The sequence below is a fragment of the Vulpes lagopus genome, chromosome 15, assembly GCF_018345385.1.
Source record: "Vulpes lagopus strain Blue_001 chromosome 15, ASM1834538v1, whole genome shotgun sequence".
Taxonomy (NCBI): domain Eukaryota; kingdom Metazoa; phylum Chordata; class Mammalia; order Carnivora; family Canidae; genus Vulpes; species Vulpes lagopus.
Genome location: NC_054838.1, coordinates 24,409,093 through 24,436,917, shown reverse-complemented (window position 1 = coordinate 24,436,917; position 27,825 = coordinate 24,409,093). Strand labels below are relative to the sequence as shown.

The following is a 27,825-nucleotide window of genomic DNA, read 5'->3' as shown; positions in this document are numbered from 1 at the left end:
GCTTAACTGAATGAGCCACCCAAGAGCCCCAGGGGTAGAGAAACTTCTATATGAAAAATCTATTTATGTAGCTCTAAGCTATGTAATACACTCAATTACTAATTTTCAATTTCTTTAGTGAAATGATTATGAACCAATATTAGGTATCAAAGGTAAATATTAGTTATACAGTAGGTGAATTTTTAATTTTGGTCAATAGGATCTAAAAAAAAATCCAGAGAAATCCATATACCAAATACCAATAATGTCAATTTAGTGTTTTGAAATATGTATTTTTTTTTTTAGTATAGTCGACACACAATGTTACATTAGCTCCAGGTGTACAACCTAGTGATTCAGCAATTGTGTGCATTACGCTATGCTCACCATAAGTGTAGTTACCATCTCTTACCATACAGTGCTTTTACATATACTGTTGACTGTTCCCTATGCTGTATGTTTTATTTCTGTGTCTTACTCATTTTGTAACTGGAAGTCTGTATCTCCCAATCACCCATTTTGCCCATTCCCCCAACTCATGTCCTTTCTGAGAACCATTGGTTTGTTTTCTGTATTTATAGATCTAATTCTTTTTGTTTATTCATTGGTTTTTTAAATTCCACATATAAGTGAAATCACATGATGTTTGTCTTTCTCAGTCTGACTTATTTCACTTAATATAATACCCTCTAGGTCCATTCATGTTGCCACAAATGGTAAAACAACAACAATATAACTTCATCCTTTCTTATGGCTGTATAATATTCCATATATATGTACGTATATATACCACATCTTTATTCATTCATCTATTAATGGACACTTAGGCTGCTTCTGTATCTTGGGTATTATAAATAATGCTGCAGTAAAAATAGGGGTGCATATATCTTTTCAAGTTAGTGTTTTTGTTTTCTTTGGATAAATACCCAGGGTAGAATTACTGGATCATATGGTATTTCTATTTCTAATTTTTTGAGGAACTTCCACATTTTTCTGCAGTGGCTGCACCACTTTACATTGCACGAGAAATGCACAAGGGTTACTTTTTCACTACATCCTCCCCACACTTGTTTTTTCTTTTCTTTTTGATTTTAGCTATTCTGATAAAAAGGTGATAACTCATTGTGCTTTTGATTTGCATTTTCAAGATGATTAGGGATGTTGAGCATCTTTTCATGTGTCCATTGGCTACATGTCTTCTTTAGAAAAATGTCTATTTAGGTGGAGCAACCTATTTAATTTGCTTTAACAATGCTGGTGGTACTTTGTACCCAGAGAATTTTCAGTTAAGTTATTGATTTACAGATGGACTGTTTTGTTGTTTTGATTTTTAGTTCTTCTGTAATTTATTCTCTTTTGCTATTTAGAAGTTCTGTGTCACAATTTACCTGATACTCAATAGATGAAATAATCTATATAAAGTTTTTGAGTATTGCCTTTGCCATGTATTAGGTGTTCGTATCGTTAGTATCACAAAACTAACAAACTTTCGCAGGTTTCCCTCTTCCAGTTAAAAACTAGCATGTTTACCTATCTAATGGTATGACTTTGAGGTTAAATATGATGAATAATGCTTATGATACAGAATCATTCAATAATGTTAATTGTTTCAAGAAATTGTATTTATCATGTAACCATTGCACATAGAAATATTGGAAATTTAAGAGACAATTTAAATATTAGAAAATACATGGCCTCTTTTTAGAGTTGCTTTTTTGGGTGCAGTGGGCTGGCTCAGTCAGTGGAGCCTGTGGCTCTTGATCTTGAGGTTATGAGTTCAAGCCCCATGTAGGGTGTAGAAATTACTGAAAAATAAAATCTTAAAAAAAAAAAAGAATTGCTTTTTTTCGTTTTTCCTTCTAAAGTTTTCTTTAATTTGAGCACAGTGTAGGGTATGTAGTATGAAAAGGGTTGACACCAAGTGACTTTTCATTTAACTGAGTGGTTAAATTTGCTGAGGAGTGGAATATTATCTTTTATTGATGTGGCTCTTCACTTGAGATATTTTCAAGAGAGTGAGAACTTTGATCTTTATTTTATTTTGACAAGCTCCACCTCTGGTACCTGATTTAACATTAGTAACAGTTTCTGGTTAGTAATCACATATGGTGTACTTTTAGACAGCTGGAAATTGCTTCTGTGGGAAAGAATAATGTTTGCATGTTTGCATGCTACCAGAGTTGAATCAGACAGCCAACTTGAGAATTTTCTAGCTTTATGTTTTAAAACAGTTATAAGCACTTTTCTTAAAAGGCTTTTTTAAAAATTCAGCTTTGGGATCCCTGGGTGGCGCAGCGGTTTGGCGCCTGCCTTTGGCCCGGGGCGCGATCCTGGAGACCCGGGATCGAATCCCACGTCGGGCTCCCGGTGCATGGAGCCTGCTTCTCCCTCTGCCTGTGTCTCTGCCTCTCTGTGTGTGTGTGTGTGTGTGTGTGTGTGACTATCATAAATAAATAAAAATTAAAAAAAATAAAAATAAAAATTCAGCTTTAACATATCTCTAAATGTAGTTAAAATGTTAGAAAGAGGGATGCCTGGGTGGCTTAGCGGTTGAGTGTCTGCCTTTGGCTCAGGGCGTGATACTGGAGTCCCGAGATCAAGTCCCACTTCGAGCTTCCTACATAGAGTCTGCTTCTCCCTCTGCCTATGTCTCTGCCTCTCTCTCTCTGTGTCTCTCATGAATGAATAAATTAAATCATTAAAAAAAAAAAAGAAAACTTTAGAAGGAAAACAACTTTTTTTTTAAAAGGCCACATACTTACTAATACTAAAACTATCTCTTAAATTTCCATTATTTCTTTTTTTTTATTTTTTTTTAAATTTTTTTTTAATTTTTATTTATTTATGATAGTCACAGAGAGAGAGAGAGAGAGAGGCAGAGACACAGGCAGAGGGAGAAGCAGGCTCCATGCACCGGGAGCCCGACGTGGGATTCGATCCCGGCTCTCCAGGATCGCGCCCTGGGCCAAAGGCAGGCGCCAAACCGCTGCGCCACCCAGGGATCCCAAATTTCCATTATTTCTAAGTGTAATTGTCATATGATAAATTTCTTTAACATTCTTTAGTCCATAGTTTTAGAATTGTTTCCACTAAAACCTGCTTATATACATCTCTCAAGACTTTTTACCTCTTGTGTCTATCATCTTTGAACACAGTGTTTTAAATCCGATCATATCACCTGTGCTTAAAATGGTGGCTTCTTATATTGCTTTGCTGTAGTACAAACTTACAACTCCTTGTGTGATTTGGCCCTTGCTTACTACTTACCCACTTAACCTTAAAGCCATTCTCTCTTTTGCAATCTTTGTACTATCCATACTTCCATACTGAAGTTTTTTTTACTTCCTTGACGGTGCCATGTTCCGCTTGACCCACACTTCTCTTTAAAGCTCTTTTTTAGACTTCAGTTTCCTTTGGGAAGCCTCTCCTGACTCTTAAGTATGATCTCTCTCCTTTATGTTCCAAGTTTCCTTTTGAAAAACCTATACCAAATGGTGATTTCTTGAGTTTTTCTTCTTTTTTTTCCAGTTATAAAAGTAATGAACATTGCTCTAAAAATATTGAACAATTCAGTTGTACAGAGAATAGAAACTAAAAGCTGATACCTTTCAATCCCATTTCCAATTTTTTAAAAAAGATTTTATTTATTTATTCATGAGAGACACGTAGAGAGAGGCAGAGAGAGAAGCAGGCTCTATGCAGGGAGCCCGATGGGGGATTCGATCCCAGGACTCCAAGATTACACCCTGGGCTAAAGGCAGGCGCTCAACTGCTGAGCCACCCAGGTATCCTCCATTTCCAATTTCATATGTATTCTAGACTGTATGTGCTTATATATATTTATTTTTCAACAAAATAAGATGACAGTATTCATATTTTCTTCAACTTGCATTTTCAGTAAACTTTCCATTAAGTACCTGAGATCATCCATATAGAACATTTTTAAAATAATTGCATAACATTGCAGAGTATTGATTACCATAATTTAATTAACAAATCTCCTCTTAATGGATATTAACTCAATCTATCCCTGGTAGACTTTTTAAAAAAAGATTTTATTAATTTATTCATGAGAGATAGAGAGAGAGAGGCAGAGACCTAGGCAGAAGGAGAAGCAGGCTCCATGCAGGGAACCTGATGTGGGACTTGATCCTGGGACTCTGGGATCATGCCCTGAACCAAAGGCAGACGCTCAACCACTGAGCCACCCAGACATCCCAATCCCTGGCAGATTATAAACAGCACAAGGGCTTTGATGTTATCTGTAATGTTTGCTGTTATTTCCCCAGCATCTGACACAGTGCCTGCTAAGTAATGGATGTGCTTTTTTTTTTTTTTAGGATGTGCTTTCTATGGCAGAATAAGCTAAGCTGTTGTGCCAGTTCTTGCCTGATATGTATTGGTTACATATGCTACATTGGTTCCTAAAATGGTACTAAGTAGAATAAAGTGAGGACTAGTCTTAGAAAACATGGGTAGGAATTCTAAGTATAGGCAGTGTTGCTTTCTAGAGGTCTAAGTCATTTAACTATTTTGTACAGTCCCTTACTGGTCAGATTCTAATAAAAAAAAATATATACCACATTCAGTTTTAGTAAAGATCAAACAATATAATACATATAAAAATACTTCGTAAAGTAACACCTCATATGAATTGCTAATACCATTTTTTTTTCTTTTTCATTATGTGGATTGATCTGTATCTCTGGTAAGACTTCTGAATAGATTAAAGATTTACCACTGACTTTAAGAAGTTAAAAGTTATCAGGATGATGCTTAGGGAATGGAACACATTGAAAGACATAAATAAAATGAGGTTATAATTATATTTCAGAAATTTTTTTCTCCCACAGAGCAGAACCAAGTAGACTAGTCCCTTAACAGTTAATAACATCTTATAGTTGTCCTGTTTCAGGTTATTTCTATTTGAGAGATGTTTAAGAGATTTTATAATGCCAGGAAAATGTGAAATTCTTGAATGTTACTTTGTGTTTAAGGCTATACAATATAATCAGTCCTTCCTTTTGCTTTTCCTGTTTGGTGTAAAAACCATACACTCAGTTGTTTGGATATATTTGTGTATGCTAAATTGAGTTTAGTAAATTATATTTACAAGTCTTACTTTTTTCATTGACTGTAATCTCTATTGAGTCCGTTCTTAGAGGACAGGACTTTTTCTTATACCTACTCTTAGAATCTGTTCTAGTACTTAGCAAAAGTGCAAATTTTCCAACAAGTATCTCGTCTTTTGCCAAGGTATTCACTGTGATCACACATACACTCCTATGACATTATATATCCTAAAACTAAGCTACCAAAATGACAGCTTAGTTTGTGTGTTGCTATTCTTGATCGTAGAAGGGAACTATGTTGTGAGAGATTTTATTTTATTTTAAGATTTTATTTATTTATTCATGAGAGACACACAGAGGCAGAGACACACAGAGGCAGAGACACAGGCAGAGGGAGAAGCAGGCTCCATGCAGTGAGCCCAATGTGGGACTCGATCCCAGGACCAGGGGATCATGCCTGAGCCAAAGGCAGGCGCTCAACCCCTGAGCCACCCAGGCGTCCCTGTTGTGAGAGATTTTAGTGAATGCCATACATAAAATTGTGTGAAAAACTAAACAGATCTTTTATAGAAAAAAAAATCTCAGACTCTCTCAGTTGGTGTGCATGTTACTAGATTTTAACAAATGTTTACGATTATTTTTGTGTTAAAATACGTGTAACAAAACTTCAATCTCAGCTATTTTTTAAATGTACAGGTTAGTAGTGTTAAGTATATTCCCCTTGTTGTACAATCAACCTCCAGAACCTTTTGTTTTGCAAATAAGTACCATGAAACAAGTACCCAACCCATTCCCCTCTCCTACCAGCTCCTGGAAGCCACCATTATACTCTGTTTCTGTATGAATTTGGTCTTGTACCAGTGGAATCTTACAGCATTTGTCATTTGGTAACTGGCTTATTTCACTTATCATAATGTCCTCAAGGTTCATTGATGTAGTAGCATGTGGCAGCATTCCCTTCCTTTTTAAGGCTGAAGCATATTCCATTGTATCTTTGTACCACTTTTTGTTTATCCATTGATGGACATTCGGGTTGCTTGTACCTTTTGGCTATTGTAAATAATGCTACTATGAGTATGAGCTGTATAAATATGTATTTGAACACCTGCCTTCATTTCTTTTGAGTATATACCCAGAATTGGAATTGCTGGATGGTATGGTAATTCTGTACATTTTTTAAATTTCTTTTTTTAAAAGGTTGATTTATTTATTTTGAGAGAGAGAGACCATATGAGAGGAGGGGCAGAGGGAGAGGGAGACATCTTAAGCAGACTCCCCACTAAGCGGGGAGCCTGGCTCAAGTCTTGATCTCGTAACCTTGAGATCATGACCTGAGCCGAAATTTCAAGTCAGATGTTTAACTGACTGAGCCACCCAGGTGCCCCATCTATGTTTAATTTCTTAAGGAACCTCTACACTATATAGTGGCTATGCCATTTTACATTCTCACCAACAGTTCACAAAGGGTTCTAATTTCTCTACATCATTGTGACACTTGTTTTCTGTTTTGTTTTGTTGATAGTAGTCATCTTACTGGGTAAATTTCAGATTTTTTTATTTTTTATTTTTTATTTATTCATGATAGACAGAGAGAGAGAGAGAGAGAGAGAGAGAGAGAGAGAGGCAGAGACACAGGCAGAGGGAGAAGCAGGCTCCATGCTGGGAGCCCGATGCGGGACTCGATCCCAGGACTCCAGGATCGCGCCCTGGGCCAAAGGGAGGCGCTAAACCACTGAGCCACCCAGGGATCCCCAACTTTCAGATTTTTAATGTAGTATCAACATTAAACAAGAAATTCATAAGTATACTCTGTCAATCTTAATTACAGTTTCTTCCCTCTTCCCATATCTGATTAGTTCCAGGTTGTCACTTTTGTTTTGGAGCACGTCATGCTAGTTAGTTCCTTTCTCTTTCTACTACTGAAACCAAATGCAGTAGCTTCCTAATTGGGTCACCCTGCATCCTCTTTCTCTTTATAATGAATCTTCCACATCAGCACCATGGTCATCATTCTGAAGTAAAGATCTGATTATGGCTCTCTCCTTTAAATGCCAGTGGGTAATTTAATATTTATTGAATGTTTATGAAAAGTAACCTTACCTAAATTTACATGTCCTATACGGTATGAATTTACTTCTGTTTTAAAGTTAAGGAAAATAGCTGTTTAGAGTATAGAGACAACTTGTTTAGCAATTTGACTACTAGAAAGTAATAGAACCAGGCTGGCTGGCTGGCTGGCTGGCTGGCTGGCTTGCTTTATTTACTTATTTATTTATTTATAAATTTATTTTTTATTGGTGTTCAATTTGCCAATGTATAGAATAACACCCAGTGTTCATCTCATCAAGTGCCCCCCTCAGTGCCCGTCACCCAGTCACCCCCACCCCCCATCCACCTACTTTCTACCCTAGTTCAGTTTCCCAGAGTTAGGAGTCTCTCATGTTCTGTATCCCTTTCTGATATTTCCACTCATTTTTTCTCCTTTCCCCTTTATTCCCTTTCACTATTTTTTATATTCCCCAAATGAATGAGACCATATAATGTTTGTCCTTCTCCGATTGACTTATTTCACTCAGCATGATATCCTCCAGTTCCATCCACGTCGAAGCAAATGGTGGGTATTTGTCGTTTCTAATGGCTGAGTAATATTCCATTGTATACATAGACCACATATTCTTTATCCATTCATCTTTCGTTGGACACTGAGGCTCCTTCCACAGTTTGGCTATTGTGGACATTGCTGCTATAAACATTGGGGTGCAGGTGTCCTGGCGTTTCACTGCATCTGTATCTTTGGGGTAAATCCCCAGCAGTGCAATTACTGGGTGGTAAGAACCAGGCTTTAAACCCAGTATAATCTGACTCCCTGTTCCTTCCTTCTTTTATGCTTGACATATTTGTTCATGCATATCCTTTTCTCTCTCTGTGGTCATTGGGAATCCTTTATATTTCTTCATTCAAGGCCCAGTTCAAATGATCACTTTTACTGTGAAACTTACCGTAGTTCTCCTTGTTTACTCTCAGATCTGTTCAGTAGTTTTTGCTGTTACTCCATAGCACTTTGTATATAACTGGAATGTACCCTTTTGTTAATAAGGGACCATTCAAAAACAAGATTACATGTTACTTTGTAACAGAGATTTATTGAATTTGTGAAATTGTTTTCTTTGCTGGTATTGTTAGAAGCATTAAGAATGAGAAATTATTTATGTAGAATGGAATGTCATACATTATCCATATTTTAGAGGAACACTGTAGTGACTGGAACTTTCAAAACAGCTAAATTTCAAAACAATGATTTACATAAAAGTTTCTTATTTTTTGAAGAGTTTGGTTCAGAGTTCTGTGTTTATTGACAAAATTAGATTTTATGTGATTTTCACCATCAGTTCAGTGCATTAGAGCGAAACACATCTAGGCATAATTTCATACTGAATCTGTTATCAGAACTGACCTTCAAGGCTTAGATTTTTTTCACTAATCTGATTCCTAAAGCCTAAAGATCTGAACCTTAGTTAATGAGAACTCAATTTTAAAAATAATAGATGTTAAATTAAGAACTTCTCTATGAAAGACACTGTTAAGAAAATGAAAAGAGAAGCCGGGGATTGGGAGAAAATATTTACACAACATGTAAAGGACTGATAAAGGACTTGAATCTAGATTAAACAAAGAAATCTTAAAACTCAATAATAAACGAATGACCCAATTAAAAAGTAGGCCAAAGACCTTCATAGACACCTCAGCAAAGAAGATAGGTAGATAGCAAATAACCATGTGAAAGATGCTTAGTATCATATATTATTAAGGAATTGTAAGTGATATTTACACACTTGTTTGAATGATGAAAATCCAAACACAACCACCCAATGTTGGCTAGGATGTGGAGCAACAGGAACGTTCATAATTCATGCTAGTGGAAATGCAAAATGGTACAGCCACTTTGGAAGTTCAGCACAGTTTATCATACAATTAAGCAGTTGGACACTTTGGTATTTGATCAAATGTGCTCAAAACTTAAGTTCACATAAAAACCTGTACATGAATGTCTGTAGGAGCTTTATTCATAATTGATCATACTTGATGTCCTTCAATAGTTGAATGGATTAATAAACACTGATATATCTAGAAAATGGAATATTATTCAATGATAAAAGGAACTGAACCATTAAGCCACTAAAAGATGTGGAGGAACCTTAAACGTATATTGTCAGGTGAACAAAGCCAATCTAAAAGGGCTACAATACAGGATGTATGATTCCAAAAATACGACATTTTGGAAAAGGTAAAACTATAGAGACAATAAAGTGATAAGTGTGTTTACCAGGTGTTGGGTGGGAGGGGGATAAAGGGAGGATGAATAGGTAGAGCACAGGGTAGTTTAAGGATTTATTATGAGAATGCTGTGGTGGATATATGACATTGTACATTTGGCAGAACCCATAGAATATCTGTACAATACAAATAGTGAATCTTAATGTAAACTATGGGTTTTAATGTGTCAGTGTTGCTTCATCACTTGTAACAAATATATTGATACAAGATGTTAATAATAGAGCAGTCTCTGTAGTCGAGGTATATGGGAACCCTGTACTTTGTTTAATTTCTCTGTAACCTAAAACTGCTCTAAAAAATAAACTCTTACTGATTTAAAAATGTATAAATGTTCCCCAAAATGAGTAATGATTCAGTTTAGCAGTTATTTACTGAGCAGAGATTGAACTGTGTTAGATTTTTATAGTCCTGTTCTTTAAAGAACTTTTAGAAGACTCTTAGCTAAAATATATAGTCTATGTTTATAGTAAAATGAGTTGACTGGTCAGAAAGTGTTTTAAACTTTGAAAGACCTGCATTTGAACTCAGGCTTAACTATTTGGATGATCTTATAAAAATTACTTAAGGCTTTTAAAACTTTTGTTGTGACTATTGCATAAGGCAGTAGTTTTAAATGTTAGTTAATAAATGTGAAGCATCTAGCACATGTAAGCCCTCAAATATTAGTTTTAATGATTAGTTAGGTTTTTCATCTAACAAGGCAGATGAAGAATTCTTCTTGCTGGCCTTTATGTTCACTCATGTTTTGGCCATTTCTTTTCGATTTTCCGCCCTCTAATTTGAGATCATTAAGAGTCAAGTACATGAAATTATTTGCTTGCTGATTTGATACATTCCAGTTTCTGCCCTGAAGGAGGAACTGCTTTGCTTTCATAGCTGTCTTTGAGAATCAAGTAGGCAGCTCAGTCATGCTAATAGAACACTTTTCTTATTGTGTAAAAGCAACAGTAACCGGTTTGTCTTCCCCCCAGTAAAAACCTTCAGATCAGAGGTATCTGTAAGTAGGTATCTGCTAATTCAAGCCTTGAAATAAAACCTTAATAAAAAATTGAAAAAAACTTATAATTTAAACAATGTTTAGTGATTCTAATGATGTCAATAAATTATACATATATATTGCTCTAAAAATCTTTTTTTAATAATAAATTTATTTTTTATTGGTGTTCAATTTACCAACATACAGAATAACACCCAGTGCTCATCCCGTCAAGTGCCCCCCTCAGTGCCCGTCACCCATTCCCCCCCCCCCCCCCCCCGCTCCTCCCCTTCCACCACCCCTAGTTCGTTTCCCAGAGTTAGGAGTCTTCTGTCTCCCTTTCTGATATTTCCCACACATTTCTTCTCCCTTCCCTTCTATTCCCTTTCACTATTATTTATATTCCGCAAATGAATGAGAACATACAATGTTTGTCCTTCTCCGATTGACTTATTTCACTCAGCATAATACCCTCCAGTTCCATCCACGTTGAAGCAAATGGTGGGTATTTGTCATTTCTAATGGCGGAGTAATATTCTGTTGTATACATAAACCACATCTTCTTTATCCATTCATCTTTCGATGGACACCGAGGCTCCTTCCACAGTTTGGCTATTGTGGACATTGCTGCTAGAAACATCGGGGTGCAGGTGTCTCAGCGTTTCATTGCATCTGAATCTTTGGGGTAAATCCCCAACAGTGCAATTGCTGGGTCGTAGGGCAGATCTATTTTTAACTCTTTGAGGAACCTCCAGACAGTTTTCCAGAGTGGCTGCACCAGTTCACATTCCCACCAACAGTGTAAGAGGGTTCCCTTTTCTCCACATCCTCTCCAACATTTGTGGTTTCCTGCCTTGTTAATTTTCCCCATTCTCACTGGTGTGAGGTGGTATCTCATTGTGGTTTTGATTCGTATTTCCCTGATGGCAAGTGATGCGGAGCATTTTCTCATGTGCGTGTTGGCCATGTCTATGTCTTCTTCTGTGAGATTTCTGTTCATATCTTTTGCCCATTTCATGATTGGATTGTTTGTTTCTTTGCTGTTGCGTTTAATAAGTTCTTTATAGATCTTGGAAACTAGCCCTTTATCTGATACGTCATTTGCAAGTATCTTCTCCCATTCTGTAGGTTGTCTTTTAGTTTTGTTGACTGTATCCTTTGCTGTGCAAAAGCACACCTTCAGCTGGGGGCTCTCCCTACATTTCCACAGGTTCCCACTGGCCGAGTGGGTACCATTCCTCCCCATCTCATAGGGGTACGCTGGAGGAAGGTTCTCAGCAGACACGGGCCCAAAAGTGCTGACGAGGAAGTGGGACCGGGTCAGCCACTGATCTGGACCCCTCGTCAGCCAGAGGATAGATCTCCATGGGCCTCCACCAGGGGCCAGTGCCTCCACTGCATTCTCCCTGCCAGACCAGGCCGAGCAGCCGTTCTGCCTCGGCCAGCTGCTGCCGGCACGGCCGCCTGGTGCTGCTGCTGGTGGGTCTGCGGGTGCTTCCATAGGTGGAGAAGGAAGCGGTAGACTCTTGCCACAGTCAGGGCAGGAGTAGGGCCGCTCACCCGTGTGAATACGGCGATGTTCCGCCAAGCGCATGTATCCTTTGCTGTGCAAAAGCTTCTTATCTGATGAAGTCCCAGTAGTTCATTTTTGTTTTTGTTTCTTTTGCCTTCGTGGATGTATCTTGCAAGCAGTTACTGTGGCCGAGTTCAAAAAGGGTGCTGCCTGTTTTCTCCTCTAGGATTTTGATGGAATCTTGTCTCACATTTAGATCTTTCATCCATTTTGAGTTTATCTTTGTGTATGGTGAAAGAGAGTGGTCTAGTTTCATTCTTCTGCATGTGGATGTCCAATTTCCCCAGCACCATTTATTGAAGAGACTGTCTTTCTTCCAGTGGATAGTCTTTCCTCCTTTATCGAATATTAGTTGACCATAAAGTTGAGGGTCCACTCCTGGATTCTCTCTTCTGTTCCATTGATCTATGTGTCTTTTTTTGTGCCAGTACCACACTGTCTTGATGGCCACAGCTTTGTAGTACAGCCTGAAATCTGGCATTGTGATGCCCCCAGATATGGTTTTCTAAAAATCTATAAGCCATAATTTGTTTTCCATTTGATAATGTCTTAAATATTACCAAATAAGCTCCTTTAAATTTGTTTTTTGCCAACAAATATTAATCTTTATCGGAAGATGACTGTAATACACAGTGAAAAATGTTTTTCTTACTAATAGCTTCTAGAAATTTAGGAAGAAAAATTTACAAAATGTGAGGGAAAGAAAAAAAATTCATAAAAGTATAGCCATCATTTCTTACTTAAGCAGTCTATTGAACCTACAAAGTGAAGTAAAAACTTGAAATAGTAGAGGTAAGCTAAGTTAGTGTCTTTTAGTCCATTGGATTTTCTCTTTATTAAAACTTGCATATAAATTGCTTTGGAAATAAAGGGGAAACTCTATAGGAGAAACCATGACTGGAGGAAAGAAAATGGTTGAAGTGAACATGAAAAGGATGAAATAACTGACATTTAATATTTAACACTGGGTAGCTTTAGGCTTGTGCCTCTTAAAGGGAAGATACCTTTTATTAAGCAAACTTCCATGGTATCTGCTTATATTGACAACAGTATTAAATGAACTGGACATTTAATATGTCCTCTCTGTTTCAGTCCAACAGGATTTATGCATATTGTTCCTCTAATGAGATTGTCATAATAGCAACATTAAGTGGAGAACTAAGCTAATTTCAGGCAGATGACTTTTATGTCTCTTATGTATACTAAAGGCAATGTTACGAGTTTTGTGTAAACACAGTAAATTAACTTAAGATGATAAATCTGTTATTATAACTAACTTTTCAAGGAAACATCTTTTTAAATGTGTTTTTATGATTCTGTTTTAAGTGCTATAATGGTAATAATGCCTGTAGTCTGAATGGAGTGACACAAAGACATTGGAGGACCTTCTTCTTCTTCTTTTTTTTTTTTTGAGAGAGAGAGAGAGAGAGAGAGAGTGTGTGTGTGTGTGTGTGTTTGCTGTGGACAGAGAAGGGGCAGAGGGAGGAGAGAGAGAATCTCAAGCAGGCTCCACACCTAGTATGGAGCCCCATTCAGGGCTCTATCTCATGACCCTGAGATCATGATTATTGTAACATTATGCTATAGTAGCCTTGAATGCAGGTGATAGGAGTCCTCTGACTTTGTTCTTACTTCTCAGAATTGTTTTGGTTAGTCTGATACCTTTATCCTTCCATATATATTTTAAAGTCAGGCTGTTTATATCTACAAAAAAACTTTGTGGAATTTTCATTTGGATTTCATTTGTATAAATCATATTGGAAACAATTGACATCTTCAAAAATATTAAGTCTTCCAATTCATTAACATCAGATATCTGTACATTAATTTAGATCTTCTTTGATTTCTTCCATCAATATTTTGGAATTTTCTGTATACACTCCTGCACATATTTTGTTAGATTTATACCTAAGTACTTCATATTTTATCCAATGCTATCATGCAATGTTTTTAAAATTCAAACATTAATTTTTCATTACAAATATGTAGGAAAACAGCCTTTTTTCTATGTTGTTCTCGTATCTTGCAGCCTTGATAAACTCAAGTATTAATTCCAGGAGGGGTTTTTTGTTTGTTTGTTTGTTTTGGTAGATTCTTTGTAGTTTTCTATGTAGACAGTCACATCATCTTTAAGTAAAAATAGTCTTATTTCTTCCTTTCCAATCTGTATGCCTTTTCTTTTCTTTTTTTTAAATTAATTTATTTATTTATGATAGTCTCAGAGAGAGAGAGAGAGAGAGAGGCAGAGACAAAGGCAGAGGGAGAAGCAGGCTCCATGCACCAGGAGCCTGATGTGGGATTCGATCCTGGGTCTCCAGGATCACGCCCTGGGCCAAAGGCAGGCGCTAAACTGCTGTGCCACCCTGGGATCCCCTGCCTTTTCTTTTTTTATTGTGCTAGGTGGAACTATGAGTACAGTGTTGAAAAGGACTGGTGACAGAGGATATTCTTACCTTTGTCCCAGTCTCAGGGGGAAAACATTTACTCTCCATTAGAAGTATGTTAGCTGTAGTTTTTTCATGTACACCCTTTTTAAAAAAAGATTTATTTATTTATTTATTTATTTATTTATTTATTTATTTATTTATTTATTTATGATAGAGTGAGAGAGAGAGGCAGAGACACAGGAGGAAGGAGAAGCAGGCTCCATGCAGGGAGCCCTACGCGGGACTCAATCCCGGGACTCCAGGATCGCGCCCTGGGCCAAAGGCAGGTGCTAAACCACCGAGCCACCCAGGGATCCCCTCATGTATACCCTTAATAGGTTAAAGAAAGGTCCTTCTGTTTCTAGTTTCTTGAGAGTTTTTAATCATGAATAAGTGTTGAATGTCATCTTTTTTTCATTGTTTTGTCCTCAAATCAGATAGGACAAGTCATTAGATCTTGTTTTTTTATGTAATTATTTTTTTTAAATTAATCTTTTTTGATAAAAGGAAAAGTCTAAAATATGTACTTAATGTTTAGTATATGAGTTAATATTAATATTGTTTATTATGTACTTTAAAATAATACACTGATTAATTTAATGCTTATTGTAATTATGTATCACAGAAAATAATGAAAAATATTTCAAAACTTTCCTTAAGGGTAGAAGGGAAGTTCTCCATTACTATTAAAGTAATTTAAGAATAATAAAGACAATTGTTGTATAATTTATATCAGTTTGAAAACTATCCAGCTTATGCAATGGATTGGTTAATTTTTTATTTATTTATTTATTTATTTATTTATTTATTTATTTATTTATAAAAAGATTTTATTTATTCATAAAGACAGAGAGAGAGAGAGAGAGAGAGAGAGAAGCAGAGATACAGGCAGAGACAGGCAGAGGGAGAAGCAGGCTCCATGCAGGGTGTCTGACGTGGGACTCCATCCTAGGTCTCCGGGACCACGCCCTGGACTGAAGGCAGTGCTAAACCGCTGAGCCACCCGGGCTGCCCAGATTTGTTGATTTTTATAAGTCATTTGCGTAATCTTGGGTATTTCACAACCAAAAGGTGTGTAGTATATAAATAACATGGTGCATGGGCACCTGATGGCTCAATTGGTGAAGCGTCTGACTTTGGCTCAAGTCATGATTTTCAGGGTCCAGGGATCAAGCCCCACTTTGGGCTCTCTCCTTGGGTAGGGGGGAGTCTGCTTATCCTTCTCCTTCTGCCTCTCCCCCTGCTCAGCAGGCACTCTCTCTCTCTCAAATGAATAAATAAAATCTTCAAAAAGATAACATTGTGTCCTATAATTATGAAGAGCAATCTACCCTTAGTAAAATTTAAATATTAGTTTCTCTGTATGTTAAGGGGATGGAATGGGTACAGAATAACCTGTGTGAGAGCCCTGGAGCGCACACTTGCTCAGCTTGCTGTGGTAAGTGGGCAAAAGGTTAAGGCATCAGTTCATTTCCCAGTATCTACTGAACAGTGGCTTTCTTTGTGTAGTTTCACTTGTTAGAGCAATATAGCAAGTGTTATTGAGAGGTAAAACAAAGCAAGTCTTACATCAGACACTGATAGCTTTTTTAAAATTTGGAATGGGATGTTATTGGATGTTCCAAAGAGTATATTGATAGTACATTTTTATGGAAACCACTGCTTCAGAGTAAACTATATTGGAAATCAAATGAACATTATCCATCAGTGATGCTCAAATAAATATAAATAAATATTATATGTCTAGTGCACCAGTTTTAGAGAATAATGTTGTGGCATGAGGGAATGATTAAAAAAATTTTTTGTAGGAAATTTCTAGCCATAGATTTATTTTTCTTAGCTACTTTATTAGTATAGATTTTATTTTCTATATATACAAACTTTTTATTCATTGGACATAACTTTAAGTATAACATTAAAGGGAAACCAGCTAAGTACAGAATGCTTTCAGACACATGAAATGTTATTTAAGTCCTTTCCTATAATGGCCATGGAGTATTTCTTTTTCTTTTTTTCTTTTTTTCTTTTTTTTGGAGTATTTCTTGAGCATCCATACAGAATAGATCTTGAACAGCTGCATGGAGCACACAGAAGTCATGATTCCTGCCTCTGTGAAGTAGCTTGAATAAAGTCTTTCATCTAAAGATCTCACTGTTTATCTATTTCATGAATCCCTCATCACATCTCTGAAGGGCTCATTCAGTTTAATACAGTTCAACTTTGTGGTTCAGAGCTCTAGAAATTGCTATTGTAACTTACAATGCACAAAAAAAGATTAGTTTAAGTAATTTCAGAAATTTTATAAAGAATTAGATAAAATCCACTCTAAAATGATTTTTTTGGGCAAAGATTTAGAATGTTAAGTAGGGATTCTAATTCAAGCCTAACTAGCTATATTGATTTTAAGTAAATTATGTATCCTCTTAGATGCCCAATTTCTCAACAAGACCTAACAGAGTTAAGATAAATAAATCTGTTGAAATGCTTGTCAAGTTCATTTGTTTTATATAAATTTTGAGTGCTGTCATTCTACCTTCTTAGTCCCACTCATAATCTGAGGCTCATAATGTATCCCATGATCTGTATGAAATGTTCTGCAACCACTTAAGCAGTAATTAAACTGAATAAGTCAGCTAATTACATCATTTAGATGTAATTTTTTAATATCAGATGATCTTTTCCTCACCTAGGAATTAAATCACACATTGACATTTATTTGGTAGTAACCACGTGTTACCTCCCATTTATGTTACCTACTTCTTATTCGAATCCACATATTATGAGTTTTTATTTGTTTGAATCTGCATAAAAATTAATGTGTGCCTTATGTGTATGGAATAAATTTCTGGTACTTTTGTTTTTCATGACTTTGGAGTGTCCACACATATGTTTTCTTCCAATAGTGGAAATGGTCAAATTTGACTGTAATTTTACAAAGGAACTTACTTATTATATTAAAACCACCTGGTCATAATCTTAAAAATCTGGTTCTTTTTTTTTCCTCCCCTGAGGAAAAGTGAAGAACCAGAAAAATTTTTATTTAGACATTTCTAACTCAGAATGGCAAAAACACAAAAGGAATTTGGATATTATACATTTGAAATAGAATAGTGTAGGTGGCTTAGGAGGAACTTGAGATTTATAGGAGCTTCTTTACAGTTCCTGCTACCCTTTAGGTTCGTTGAAATAATGATAAATAGAAGCGTTCAACAATGCATTTAATGCATTTAATTCAACAATGGATTTAATGCCATTTTGATTTGGCAGAGACCTTAATAGGAGGGTGCCGTATAATAGAATACAGCATTGATTTCACTTGGGCAGTCTCTGCTTAAAGTAGGCAGTCTGTTAATTAATGTGATTGTTTTTCATCTCAGCATTTGATTTTTTCTGTTTGAAGTTGCATGTAGAGATGAGTATTCTAAAGTATATGATTTCTAATCCAGTACATTGAATGGGGGACCACATATATTCCCATATGAAAGTAATACATTCTGTGTTCAGAGTGAGTAGTTTAACCTCACTAGCCAATAAAATAGTCTTCTCTGTTCAAATCCTGATACCCACTGTACCTATTGAAGATAAATATTGGTTTTTTTTCACATTCATGTTGTATGGATAACAATAAGTGGGCATATTTCTTTGTAAAATTAATTTCTTTATTGAAATGATTTGTGCCATGGTATTATTTAAAAAGAAAAAAAAGCCCTTAAAATCTGTCTTGAATCAAAATGACTAATATGGAATAGTTAGCACCAAGGTTTGTTCATTAATTTTATAAGTGAATGTGTATCTGTCTGCTCCAAACTGAATTTGTTGGTTGTTGCCTTTCATAAGATGAGAGTATGGATTTAGAAATGCAGTACATGCCACAGCAGAAGAATGGTGGGAAATTGAGTTGTCAAGCTGTGTAATCAGAGCTCTGTGGAGTGGACAGATGTGTTCCCTATGATATTCCAGAGGTAGTTTGTTTTTATAGCTGGTCAGGTAGTGTGAAGTGAAAAGCATATCAACTAAGTTCCAATTTTTTCATTCTTAGACTCCCCCTTTCGTAAAAATGGAAATGAGAGAGGATTGTGACAATAATGAAACAAGTTACAATGTTCTACCATTTATCATTGGTCCTTCTGAATTAAATTTACATTTGGAAAGAGGAGATTTGGAGCAATGTATTTTAAGGAAAAGAGCTTCTTTCGTGGCACAGTACTTATTTTTATAAAATATACGTATATACATATTTTTTTTAACAGGGTATCCAGAAGTTGGCTAGTCAATATCTGAAGAGAGATTGGCCTGGAATAAAAGCTGATGATCGGATTGATTACAGGTAACTTAGTTAATAGATCTTGCTTATTTTCTCTAAAACTGTTTTCGTTTAGAGTCATGTCACATGTAGATAATGTAGACTTCAGTATTTTAAAAAATTACTTTTCATTGCTATGTTTTTAGACATAATTTCAAAATTATCAGATGTTAATGTTCTACAACATATGTAAGTCATACTTATAAAATAGTTTCCTTATGTATTAAGCCAAGATTGTGTTTTGCTTAATTGATTAATTTACTCACATATAGAATTTAAAGAGGGTAGATGACAATGGAACGTGAATTGTTTCCTTGGTGATCTACAGATGAAACACATTATTGCAACAATAATGAAACAAGATGATAGTGTTCTGTCATGTTCTGTAATTCTGAAATTCTAAATTTGGAAAGATGGAATTTTGTGAGCCTACAGAAAAGAGTTTCTAAGTTTTACACACACACACACACACACACACACACACACACACACACACACAGAACAGGGTATCCAAAAATTGGCTAGTCAGTATCCCACATACAGATTTTAAAGAAGATAGATGACAGTGGAAATTAATTGTGTCTTCAGTGACCTACAGATATGTTTAAAGTATTTGTAATTATTTGTAATTTTGTGTAGGATTTGATGTCCTTTTTTTTTTTTTTTGAAGTTAATATGGAAGTGTTTATTGGCTTTTATGATCAAAACTGTCCTTAGTATAAGGGAACCAGAACTCAAAGACAAGATTTCAGAGTTTGCAGTTAAAACTAATGCCCATGACACAATAGCAGAGAATCCAGGATAATTAAGAATTCAGTATTCAGGTGTATGGCTTGGAATCTGAATCTGAAATCATGTTTGCTGTATTGTCAGTGAAGAGTGACATCATCAGATAAATTCTTAAGAACATTAGAAAACTGAAAGATAGGGATGCCTGGGTGGCTCAGTGGTTGAACATCTGCCTTTGACTCAGGGCCTGATCCCGTGGTCCTGGGATCGAGTCCCATATTGGGCTCCCTGCATGGAGCCTACTTCTCCCTCTCTCTCTCTGTCTCTGCCTCTTTCTCTCTGTGTCTCTCATGAATAAATAAATAAAATCTTTAAAAAATAAATAAATAAAAAGAAGACTGAAAGATAAATAAACTATAATAATTCTTCACAGTTGCAGGACTGACTGATAGCATGGAGAGTGGCTTCATCAACTATAAGTAATAGATGTGTATAATTGCAATATAGACTTCTAAAGCAAAACAGGAAACTAAAAAAGCTAGAGATTTTCTTGTGGACTTTCCAGTATCTTTAAAATTCCACTAAGAGGGGAGGAGATGAAATTGTAAGCAAAAGAGAAAGTGGAGCAAAAACCTTGAGTGAGAGAATGTTAAATAGTTTAGATTACTAGCATGAAGAAATCCTGACTAAGGAAGAGATTACTGGCTGTAGAATAAAGAAGTACTCCAGTTTATAGATAGGCTATTTTCTAAACTTGTTTGAAATTCAGGATTAAGGTTACCAAAGAAGTAAGGAGAGCTCTGCTCTCTGGCTAGCTTATACAGCCTTATTTCTAAAAGTATGTTAAGCCAGCTTTTACTAAATATTTACTAAATACCAGATACCATGCTAGGAACTTCACCTTAATCTCATGATAATGAAAACAACCCTGCAAGGTACATATAATCATCCTTTTTTTATACATTAGGAAACTAACTCTTGGGTTATATACTTTATTATTCAAGGTCACAGCTATTTAAACAATCATTGATTCATTCTTTATTCATGAGGTAGATGTAAAATACGTACTATATACTAGCTGTTAAAGTATATTTTAGGATCAAAATGTGAAGTGTGGTGCCTGTGCTTACTGAAGTTACAGGAGATAGCTACTATAAATAGCTGTGGTATTGTGATAGGAGTGGAGAGGCAAATTAGGACTGAAGAGGAAACCAAGGCTTCTAGATCTGAGTCGTAAAGAATATACAGGAGTTTGCCAAGGCTGGGCATAGGGAATTCTAAGCAAAAGTATCACCTTAAAGGCATGGAGGCATGAGAAAATATGGATGTTAGGTAACTGAACAGTCCACCTGGCTGGTGTGAAGTGTGTGGGTTGGAGGGTGAGAGGAGAAGTGGACCCAGAGAATACATAGACAGGCATCAGGAAATACTTTGCATATCAGACAGAGTTTATTTTCTTACTCAGAAGATAATGGTAGCATTGAACAATTTCCACGAGAGGAAATACATGTTAGCTTGACTTTTAGTAGTATGAAGGTGGTTTAAAGATATGTGAAGAAGAATTTGGAAAGGATAAAATTGCAGGAATTTAATTACTCTTTGTCTCTTATTTGAAAAATGAAAGCAGTAGAAATTAGGTTGTAGGGACGATTTCAGTAGATCTTTAGGGAGATGGAAACTAGAGGACTTAAAATTGATTGGCAGAGTTTTGTTTTTTGTGTCTATCATATTTGTTCTGAGATGAACTATAAACAGTTTCTATAACTGTCAAACTAGAAATTAGTTTTCTCAGTATCTAAAATAGCTCTTGTAACATAGAAAGCACGTGGTAAATATTTAGTGAATGAAGAATGAAATTAGAGAGAGGGAGAGGAAGGACTATAGAAAGACCCCAAGGTTTGGTTTTTGTTGTTTTTAATTTTATTTAAATTTAATTAATTAACATATAGTGTATTATTAGTTTCAGATGTAGAGTTGAGTTATTCATCAGTTGCCTGTAACACCCAGTGCTCATTACATCCTTGCCCTCCTTAATTCCTATCACTCTGTTACCTCATTCCCCCCACCAACCCTGCTCCCCCCAGCAACCTTCAGTTTGTTTCCCATAGTTAAGAGTTTCTTATGGTTTGTCTCCTCTGATTTCATCTTACTTTATTTTTCCCTCCCTTCCCCTGTGATCCTCTATTTTGTTTCTTAAATTCCACATATGAGTATAATCATATAATTGTCTTTCTCTAATTGACTTATTTTGTTTAGTATAATACTCTGTAGTTCTACTCACATCATTCCAATGGTAAAATTTCATTTTTTTTTATTGCTGAGTCCCCTGTCCCCTCAACCCCTAGGTTTATAAATTTAGGTAGCTAAGAGGGTAATAGTGGCCTTGTGAAAAAGATAATCGAAAGATCAAGATCGAGGGTGAGAATGGCAATTGCCAATTTTTTGTTTATTAGGAGTTTATTTTGGTTCTAGTTGTTTTAAATTTCTCTTTTAACTTTTTTTGTATTTATATTTGTATTTGTACTTTAAAAATTCTTATCAAAGTAATGCATGTGCAACAGAGTATAAAGTGCTGCCTCATCTTCTTTCCCAAGCCTCTCTCATTCACATTGCTGTTCCCTTAGAGTAAGTAGTGTTAAAAGCACATGACCCTTCCATTTCTTTCCTGTGGGACACATACATAAGCACAAACAGTTTTGTTCTTCTTAACAGAACTGGAATTACTCTATACATATACTTCTGTAACTCCCTCCACCACTCCACTCTACCCTACCCACACTTAAAAGTCTGTTTTAGACCTTTCATACCAGTACATTCAGGTACTCCATTCTTTTAAATGTTTGTGTTAGTATTATAGTATGGGTGGACTATAGTTTTGTTACCCATTTTTTGTTGGTAATTATTGAGTTTCTTACTATTGCAAATAATGCTTTAGTGGATAACTCATGTTTGCATATAGTTACATCGTTGTGTACTAGGAAAGTATATCTACAGGGTAAATTTTTTTTTTTTAGTGTAAATTCTTAAGGGGGGAAATGTGAGGTCAAGGGTTTATGCATTTAAATTCTGACATTGAAAAAAAATAAATTCTGACATTGTAAATTATACTTCATAAACTGTGTATCAATGTATTTTACATTTGTTCTAGTTGATTAGAATTTTCATTTTTTACTGAAAGAACATGTGATTAGTCTTCTAAAATATTTGTTAGTCTGATGAAACATACACTATTTAATGGCATTAAACCACCCCCATTTGCCTTAAAACTAAACAACGGTGACACTACTTTCTCTTGGATCTTTTTCTTTAGTCTTTTAGGACAAGTTTTCAGCTCTTAGTCTGTTCTGGCTGTTAAAACAAAATACCACAGACTGGATGGCTTTTAAGTAAAAATTTATTTCTCATCTTTCTGGTGGTCAGGGGGCTGAGACCAGCCTGGTTTCTGGGGAAGTCTCTCTTCTGAATTGTAGGATTTTCAACTTATATTGTGTCATTACACGGTGGAAGAGGTTTGGGAGCTCTGTGGGGTCTCTTTCAAAAGGGCACTAATCTACCTTATGGCCTAATCACCTCCCAAAAGCCTCACCTCCTAATATCATCATCTTTGGGGGTTAGGATTTCCACATGCAAATTTTTGGGGGGACAGACATTCAAACTATAGCAAGTCCTTTCTATATAAGCATTTCTCAAAGTTCCCTTAGCTCTCTAGTGACTTTTTAAAGTAATCTTATATGTCTTTTTTCTGTCTTTATATATTGTCTATAAACTAGTAATGATTGTATGTTTTTTATTAACTCGTCAGCTTAGGAATCAAAAAGTCAACTACCTCCAAATTTGACTTCTTCCTAGATCTTGTCCTGTCTTAGGAATCTTAAGCAGCTACTTCTCTGCCTATGATCTCTTCCTTTCATTATTTCAGTTAGGTACAGTACCACCAACTCCCTTTGTAAAATAGGCCTAGTGTAACTCCCCTGCTTGAATATTACCTATATTTCTTCTTGCCAGTGGGATGAAAATTTTAAATTAATTAATATTTATTTATTTGAGAGAGAACATGAGTAGAGAGGGACGGGCAGAGGGCAAAGGAGAGAGAGAATCTTAAGCAGGCTCCACACCTATGCTTGATCTCAGTCTCACGACCCTAGATCATGACCTGAGCTAAAATTAAGAGTTGCACACTTAACTAACTGTGCCATCCAGGTGCCCCCCCTCCCAAGATATTTTTTAAAAGCCATGAAGAAACCTGGCACCAGATTACCTTTCTCTCCTCATCTTTGGCCATTTCTCCTTTCCTTAATCCTTAGTTCCCTCACCTATGGGTACCTCAAGCTGCTGTTGTATTGCAGTTCTTACCATACCTTGACTGGACTGAAATCAGTCATCCTCCCTGTCCTTACCTCTGTTACCTGCAGTTAGGATATTGTCCCTTCTTTTTTTTTTTTTTTTTTTTTAATACATTTTTACTTTTATTTTTTTTTTAATTTTTTTTTAAAATTTATTTATGATAGTCACACAGAGAGAGAGAAACAGGCAGAGACACAGGCAGAGGGAGAAGCAGGCTCCATGCACCGGGAGCCCGACGTGGGATTCGATCCTGGGTCTCCAGGATCGCGCCCAGGCGCCAAACCGCTGTGCCACCCAGGGATCCCGATATTGTCCCTTCTTATTAGCGAGAGCAGCACTATATGAACACTTACTTCTTAAAAACTATATTTTCTCCTTTCTCTTACTTACTGTATAAATTAATCTTAAATTATGAGCTTATGTATCACGTTTCTAGAGTTTTCTTGGTGTACAGTGTTATATTTTTAGGTCTAGGGAAGATGTATGGTTTTGTTAATTTTTTTTTTTTTTACTTTTTATTTTGAAATAGTTGTGGATTCACGTGCAGTTGTAAAAAGTAATACCAAGAGCTATCATATACTCTTCACCTAGTTCTCCCAGTGGTAATATCTTACATAACTATAATACAATATTACAACCAGGAAACTTATATTAATAAAATCCACCGATCTAATTCAGAATACACCAGTTTTACATGCACTCATTTGTGTGTGTACATATTAAATTCTGTGCAGTTTATCACATATGTAGATTTGTGTGACCACCACCACAGTCAAAATAAATTGAATTGTTTCTTAATTATGATTCTTCCTGATAAATTTTTCTCTGTTTTCCATTGTGATATCTGTATGGGAGATATGCCAGCATGATTTTAGGTGGTATATGGATAAACATTTTTAAAAATTTTACTAATTATAACTTAACTATTATGTCAAGTATCATTTGTTTTTCAGTTAGAGTGCGAAGTTATAAAGTATCATTTTAATTTAAAAGCCGAGTCATTTTAACAGAAAAAGGTAAGAAAACATTAGTGCAGGAGATACTGAGGCAAAAATCATGTTAGATGAACACAGGGGACTTAGGATATACAAAGCTCAGTACCTTTATTAGAGTGAAGAGATACCTCTTTTTTGTTAAGATTATTACTGAGACCAAGAGCAATCTTCTATCAGCAGCAGAGCAGAGGTTTGAGAGCCTGACAAATCTGGGTTCACATCTAGGCCATGTAATTCCCTCCTCTTTCCTCCACTAAATACGTATGGAGTGCCTGCTGTACCAGGTGCTGCGGATACAAGAGTGAACAAAACAAAGCTTCTGCTGCATGGAGCCTACATTCTAATGAGAGAAGACAAGACAAACATATAAATTCTTAAACATTGTATACTGGTGATAAGGACAGTAAGCATAGTAAGGAGAATATAGCATAGTGGGAAGTGGTGGCACTGCAGTGGCTGTATTGTGTAGAGAATAGACTTTAGGGAAACGAGCAAAAGCAAGAGATGCTGTTACCATAATCCAAGCACAAGATAATATTGTCCAAATCAGGATAGTAGCAGTGGAGGAGACAGACAATAATTAGATTCCATTATATTTTTAAAGTCTACTGAACAGGATTTTGGGGTAGATCAAATGAAGGATGTGAAAGAAAAAGGAAAATCAGTGATGACTCTAGGGTTTCTGGTTTGAGCAACTAGAGGGTTTGAGTGACTATCAGTGAGATGGAAAGAATTAACAAATTTTAGGGAAATCAAGAATTTGGTTTTGGACACTATAGTTTTAAGATGCCTACTAAATGTCCAAGTTGGATATGTTAATAGGCAGTTGTAGGTTAGGAAAGATGTCTAGGCTGGAAATAGAAATTCAGGAATAGTATATTGGCAGTATTTAAAGCCATGCGCCTCAATGAGTATATCTAAAGAGTGAGTGTAGTTAGAAAAGAGAAGCCTGGGGACTAACTTTGGGGGCACTCCAGCATTTACAGGGCAGTGAGATGAAGAGGAATCAACAAAGGACATTATTAAAGAGTGGCTAGTGAGAAAGAAATAGACTAAGAGAGTGATGTCTTGGAAGCTGAGGGAGGAAAGCATTTCAAGAAGGATAAACTAGATCAGTTCTGCTGATAAATTGAATGACAGGACCAAAGCTTGAATTGACTACTGAGTTATCCATAAGGAGATATTTGATGACCTTGACAAGCAATTTCTGAAGAATGGTGGAGGCTTAAGGGCTTATTTAAATTAATCAAAAGAGACCAGGAATGGAGCATCTGGATGGCTCAGTTGGTTAAATGTCCAACTCTTGATTTCAGGTCCTGATCTCAGGGTCCTAGATCAAGCTCTGCATGGGCTTGGTACTGGGCATGGAACCTGCTTAAGTTTCTCTCTCTCTCTCTCTCTCTCTCCCCCTCCACCTTCTCTCCCTCTCTCCCCTCCCCTCTCCCTCTCTCTCCCTATCCTCTTATTCTCTCCATCTTCTGACCCTCCCCCAATCCCAGCTTCCTCACCCTCACTAATGCATGTTCTCTCCCCCCCTCTCAAAAATAATAATAATAATTTTTTAAAAGACCAGGAGCATGGGATGCCTGGGTGGCTCAGCGGCTTAGCGCCTGCCTTCAGCCCAGGGCATGATCCTGGAGTCCTGGGATCGAGTCCCACATCAGGCTCCCTGCATGGAGCATGCTTATCTCTCTGCCTGTGTCTCTGCCTCTCTGTGTCTCTCATGGATACATAAAAAATAAAATCTTAAAAAAAAAGACCAGGAACAGAAGAATTTTACAATAATTTCAGACAGTTCTTTCAAGGAATTTTGCTATTAAAGGAACAGGCACTAGTGTGGTAGCTGGGGAGAATTGGAGGAGTATTTTGTTATTTGTTTTCGCAGGTGGGAGATGTTATAGCATATTTAGAGATCCATCCAGTAGAGAGGGAAAAGTTGATGTTGAGAAAGCACAATTACTGGATTGCTATTCTTTTTTTAAAAAATATTTTATTCATGGGAGACACAGAGAGAGCGAGAGGCAGAGAAACAGGCAGAGGGAGAAGCAGGCTCCATGCAGTGCACTCAATATGGGACTCCATCCTGGGTCTCCAGGATTACGCCCTGGGCTGAAGGTGGCGCTAAACCGCTGAGCCACCCGGGCTGCCCTGGATTGCTATTCTTGAGTGAATTATAGAGTGTAGTATAAATGTGAAAGGTTGGCCTTCAGAGCACAGGAGTTCATCCAAGTAAAGAGACGATAAAGTGCATGGGTGGAGAAGCGGGGAGATTGGTAGATGTGTGGGACCATATGGGCATTGTCTTCTGGTAGCTTCATTATCAGCTGAAAGTGTAGTCATATTAGAAGTTTGAAATGAGAGGAAAAGGTGGGAAATAATTACGTAGAAGATGGAGAGAATAAGAGGATTTAGGGGAGTATAAGTAGAATTGCTGGGTAGCACTTAGGGGTTACTAGAGTTTTTTTAGACATCAATTTAAAGTGAGACCAAGGCAACATGATTATGGTTTTCTCCAGTAATGTAATCTCTGCTACACAGAGATAGGTACGGTATAAACAGAATTTTGGATTTAACCAAAATTGAAATTTGTAGATTAGAACGATGAAAAGACAGAGGGGCCAGAATCATAAGGGTATATGAAGGGAGTGATTATAGTGGTAGACCATGAAATTTAGGCTGGATAAGGAGCTGAGAAGGGAAATTATGAGAGATGCTAAGAGACAGTGGGAAGGAGAGTAGGATAAAAATTAGTGAAAGAGAATAAAGGGGAAAGGAGGAAAAATGAATGGGAAATATCAGAAAGGGTGACAGAACATGAGAGACTCCTAACTCTGAGAAGCGAACAAGGGGTGGTGGAAAGGGAGGTGGGCGGGGGGTAGGGGTGACTGGGTGACGGGCATTGAGGAGGGCACTTGATGGGATGAGCACTGGGTGTTATGCTATATGTTGGCAAATTGAACTCTAATAAAAAAATTTAAAAAATTAAAAAAATAAGAGATTAAAAAAAAAAAAAAAGAATGGATTGTAGGTTCTAGTAGAGTTTGAATACTTATTGGAGTCAGAATCCTAAAAGGAATAAGTAGAAACAGAAGG

General features: G+C 36.4%; 1 protein-coding gene across 1 annotated transcript in view; it reads left to right on the top strand.

Moving 5' to 3' along the window:
• Positions 1 to 27,825, top strand: part of FCHSD2 (FCH and double SH3 domains 2) — a 302,780-nt gene that overhangs the window by 110,611 nt on the left and 164,344 nt on the right. Inside the window, exon 4 of the mRNA XM_041730768.1 lies at positions 18,612 to 18,688. Coding sequence (XP_041586702.1) covers positions 18,612 to 18,688 — 77 coding nt within the window. The remainder of the gene's footprint in view (positions 1 to 18,611; positions 18,689 to 27,825) is intronic.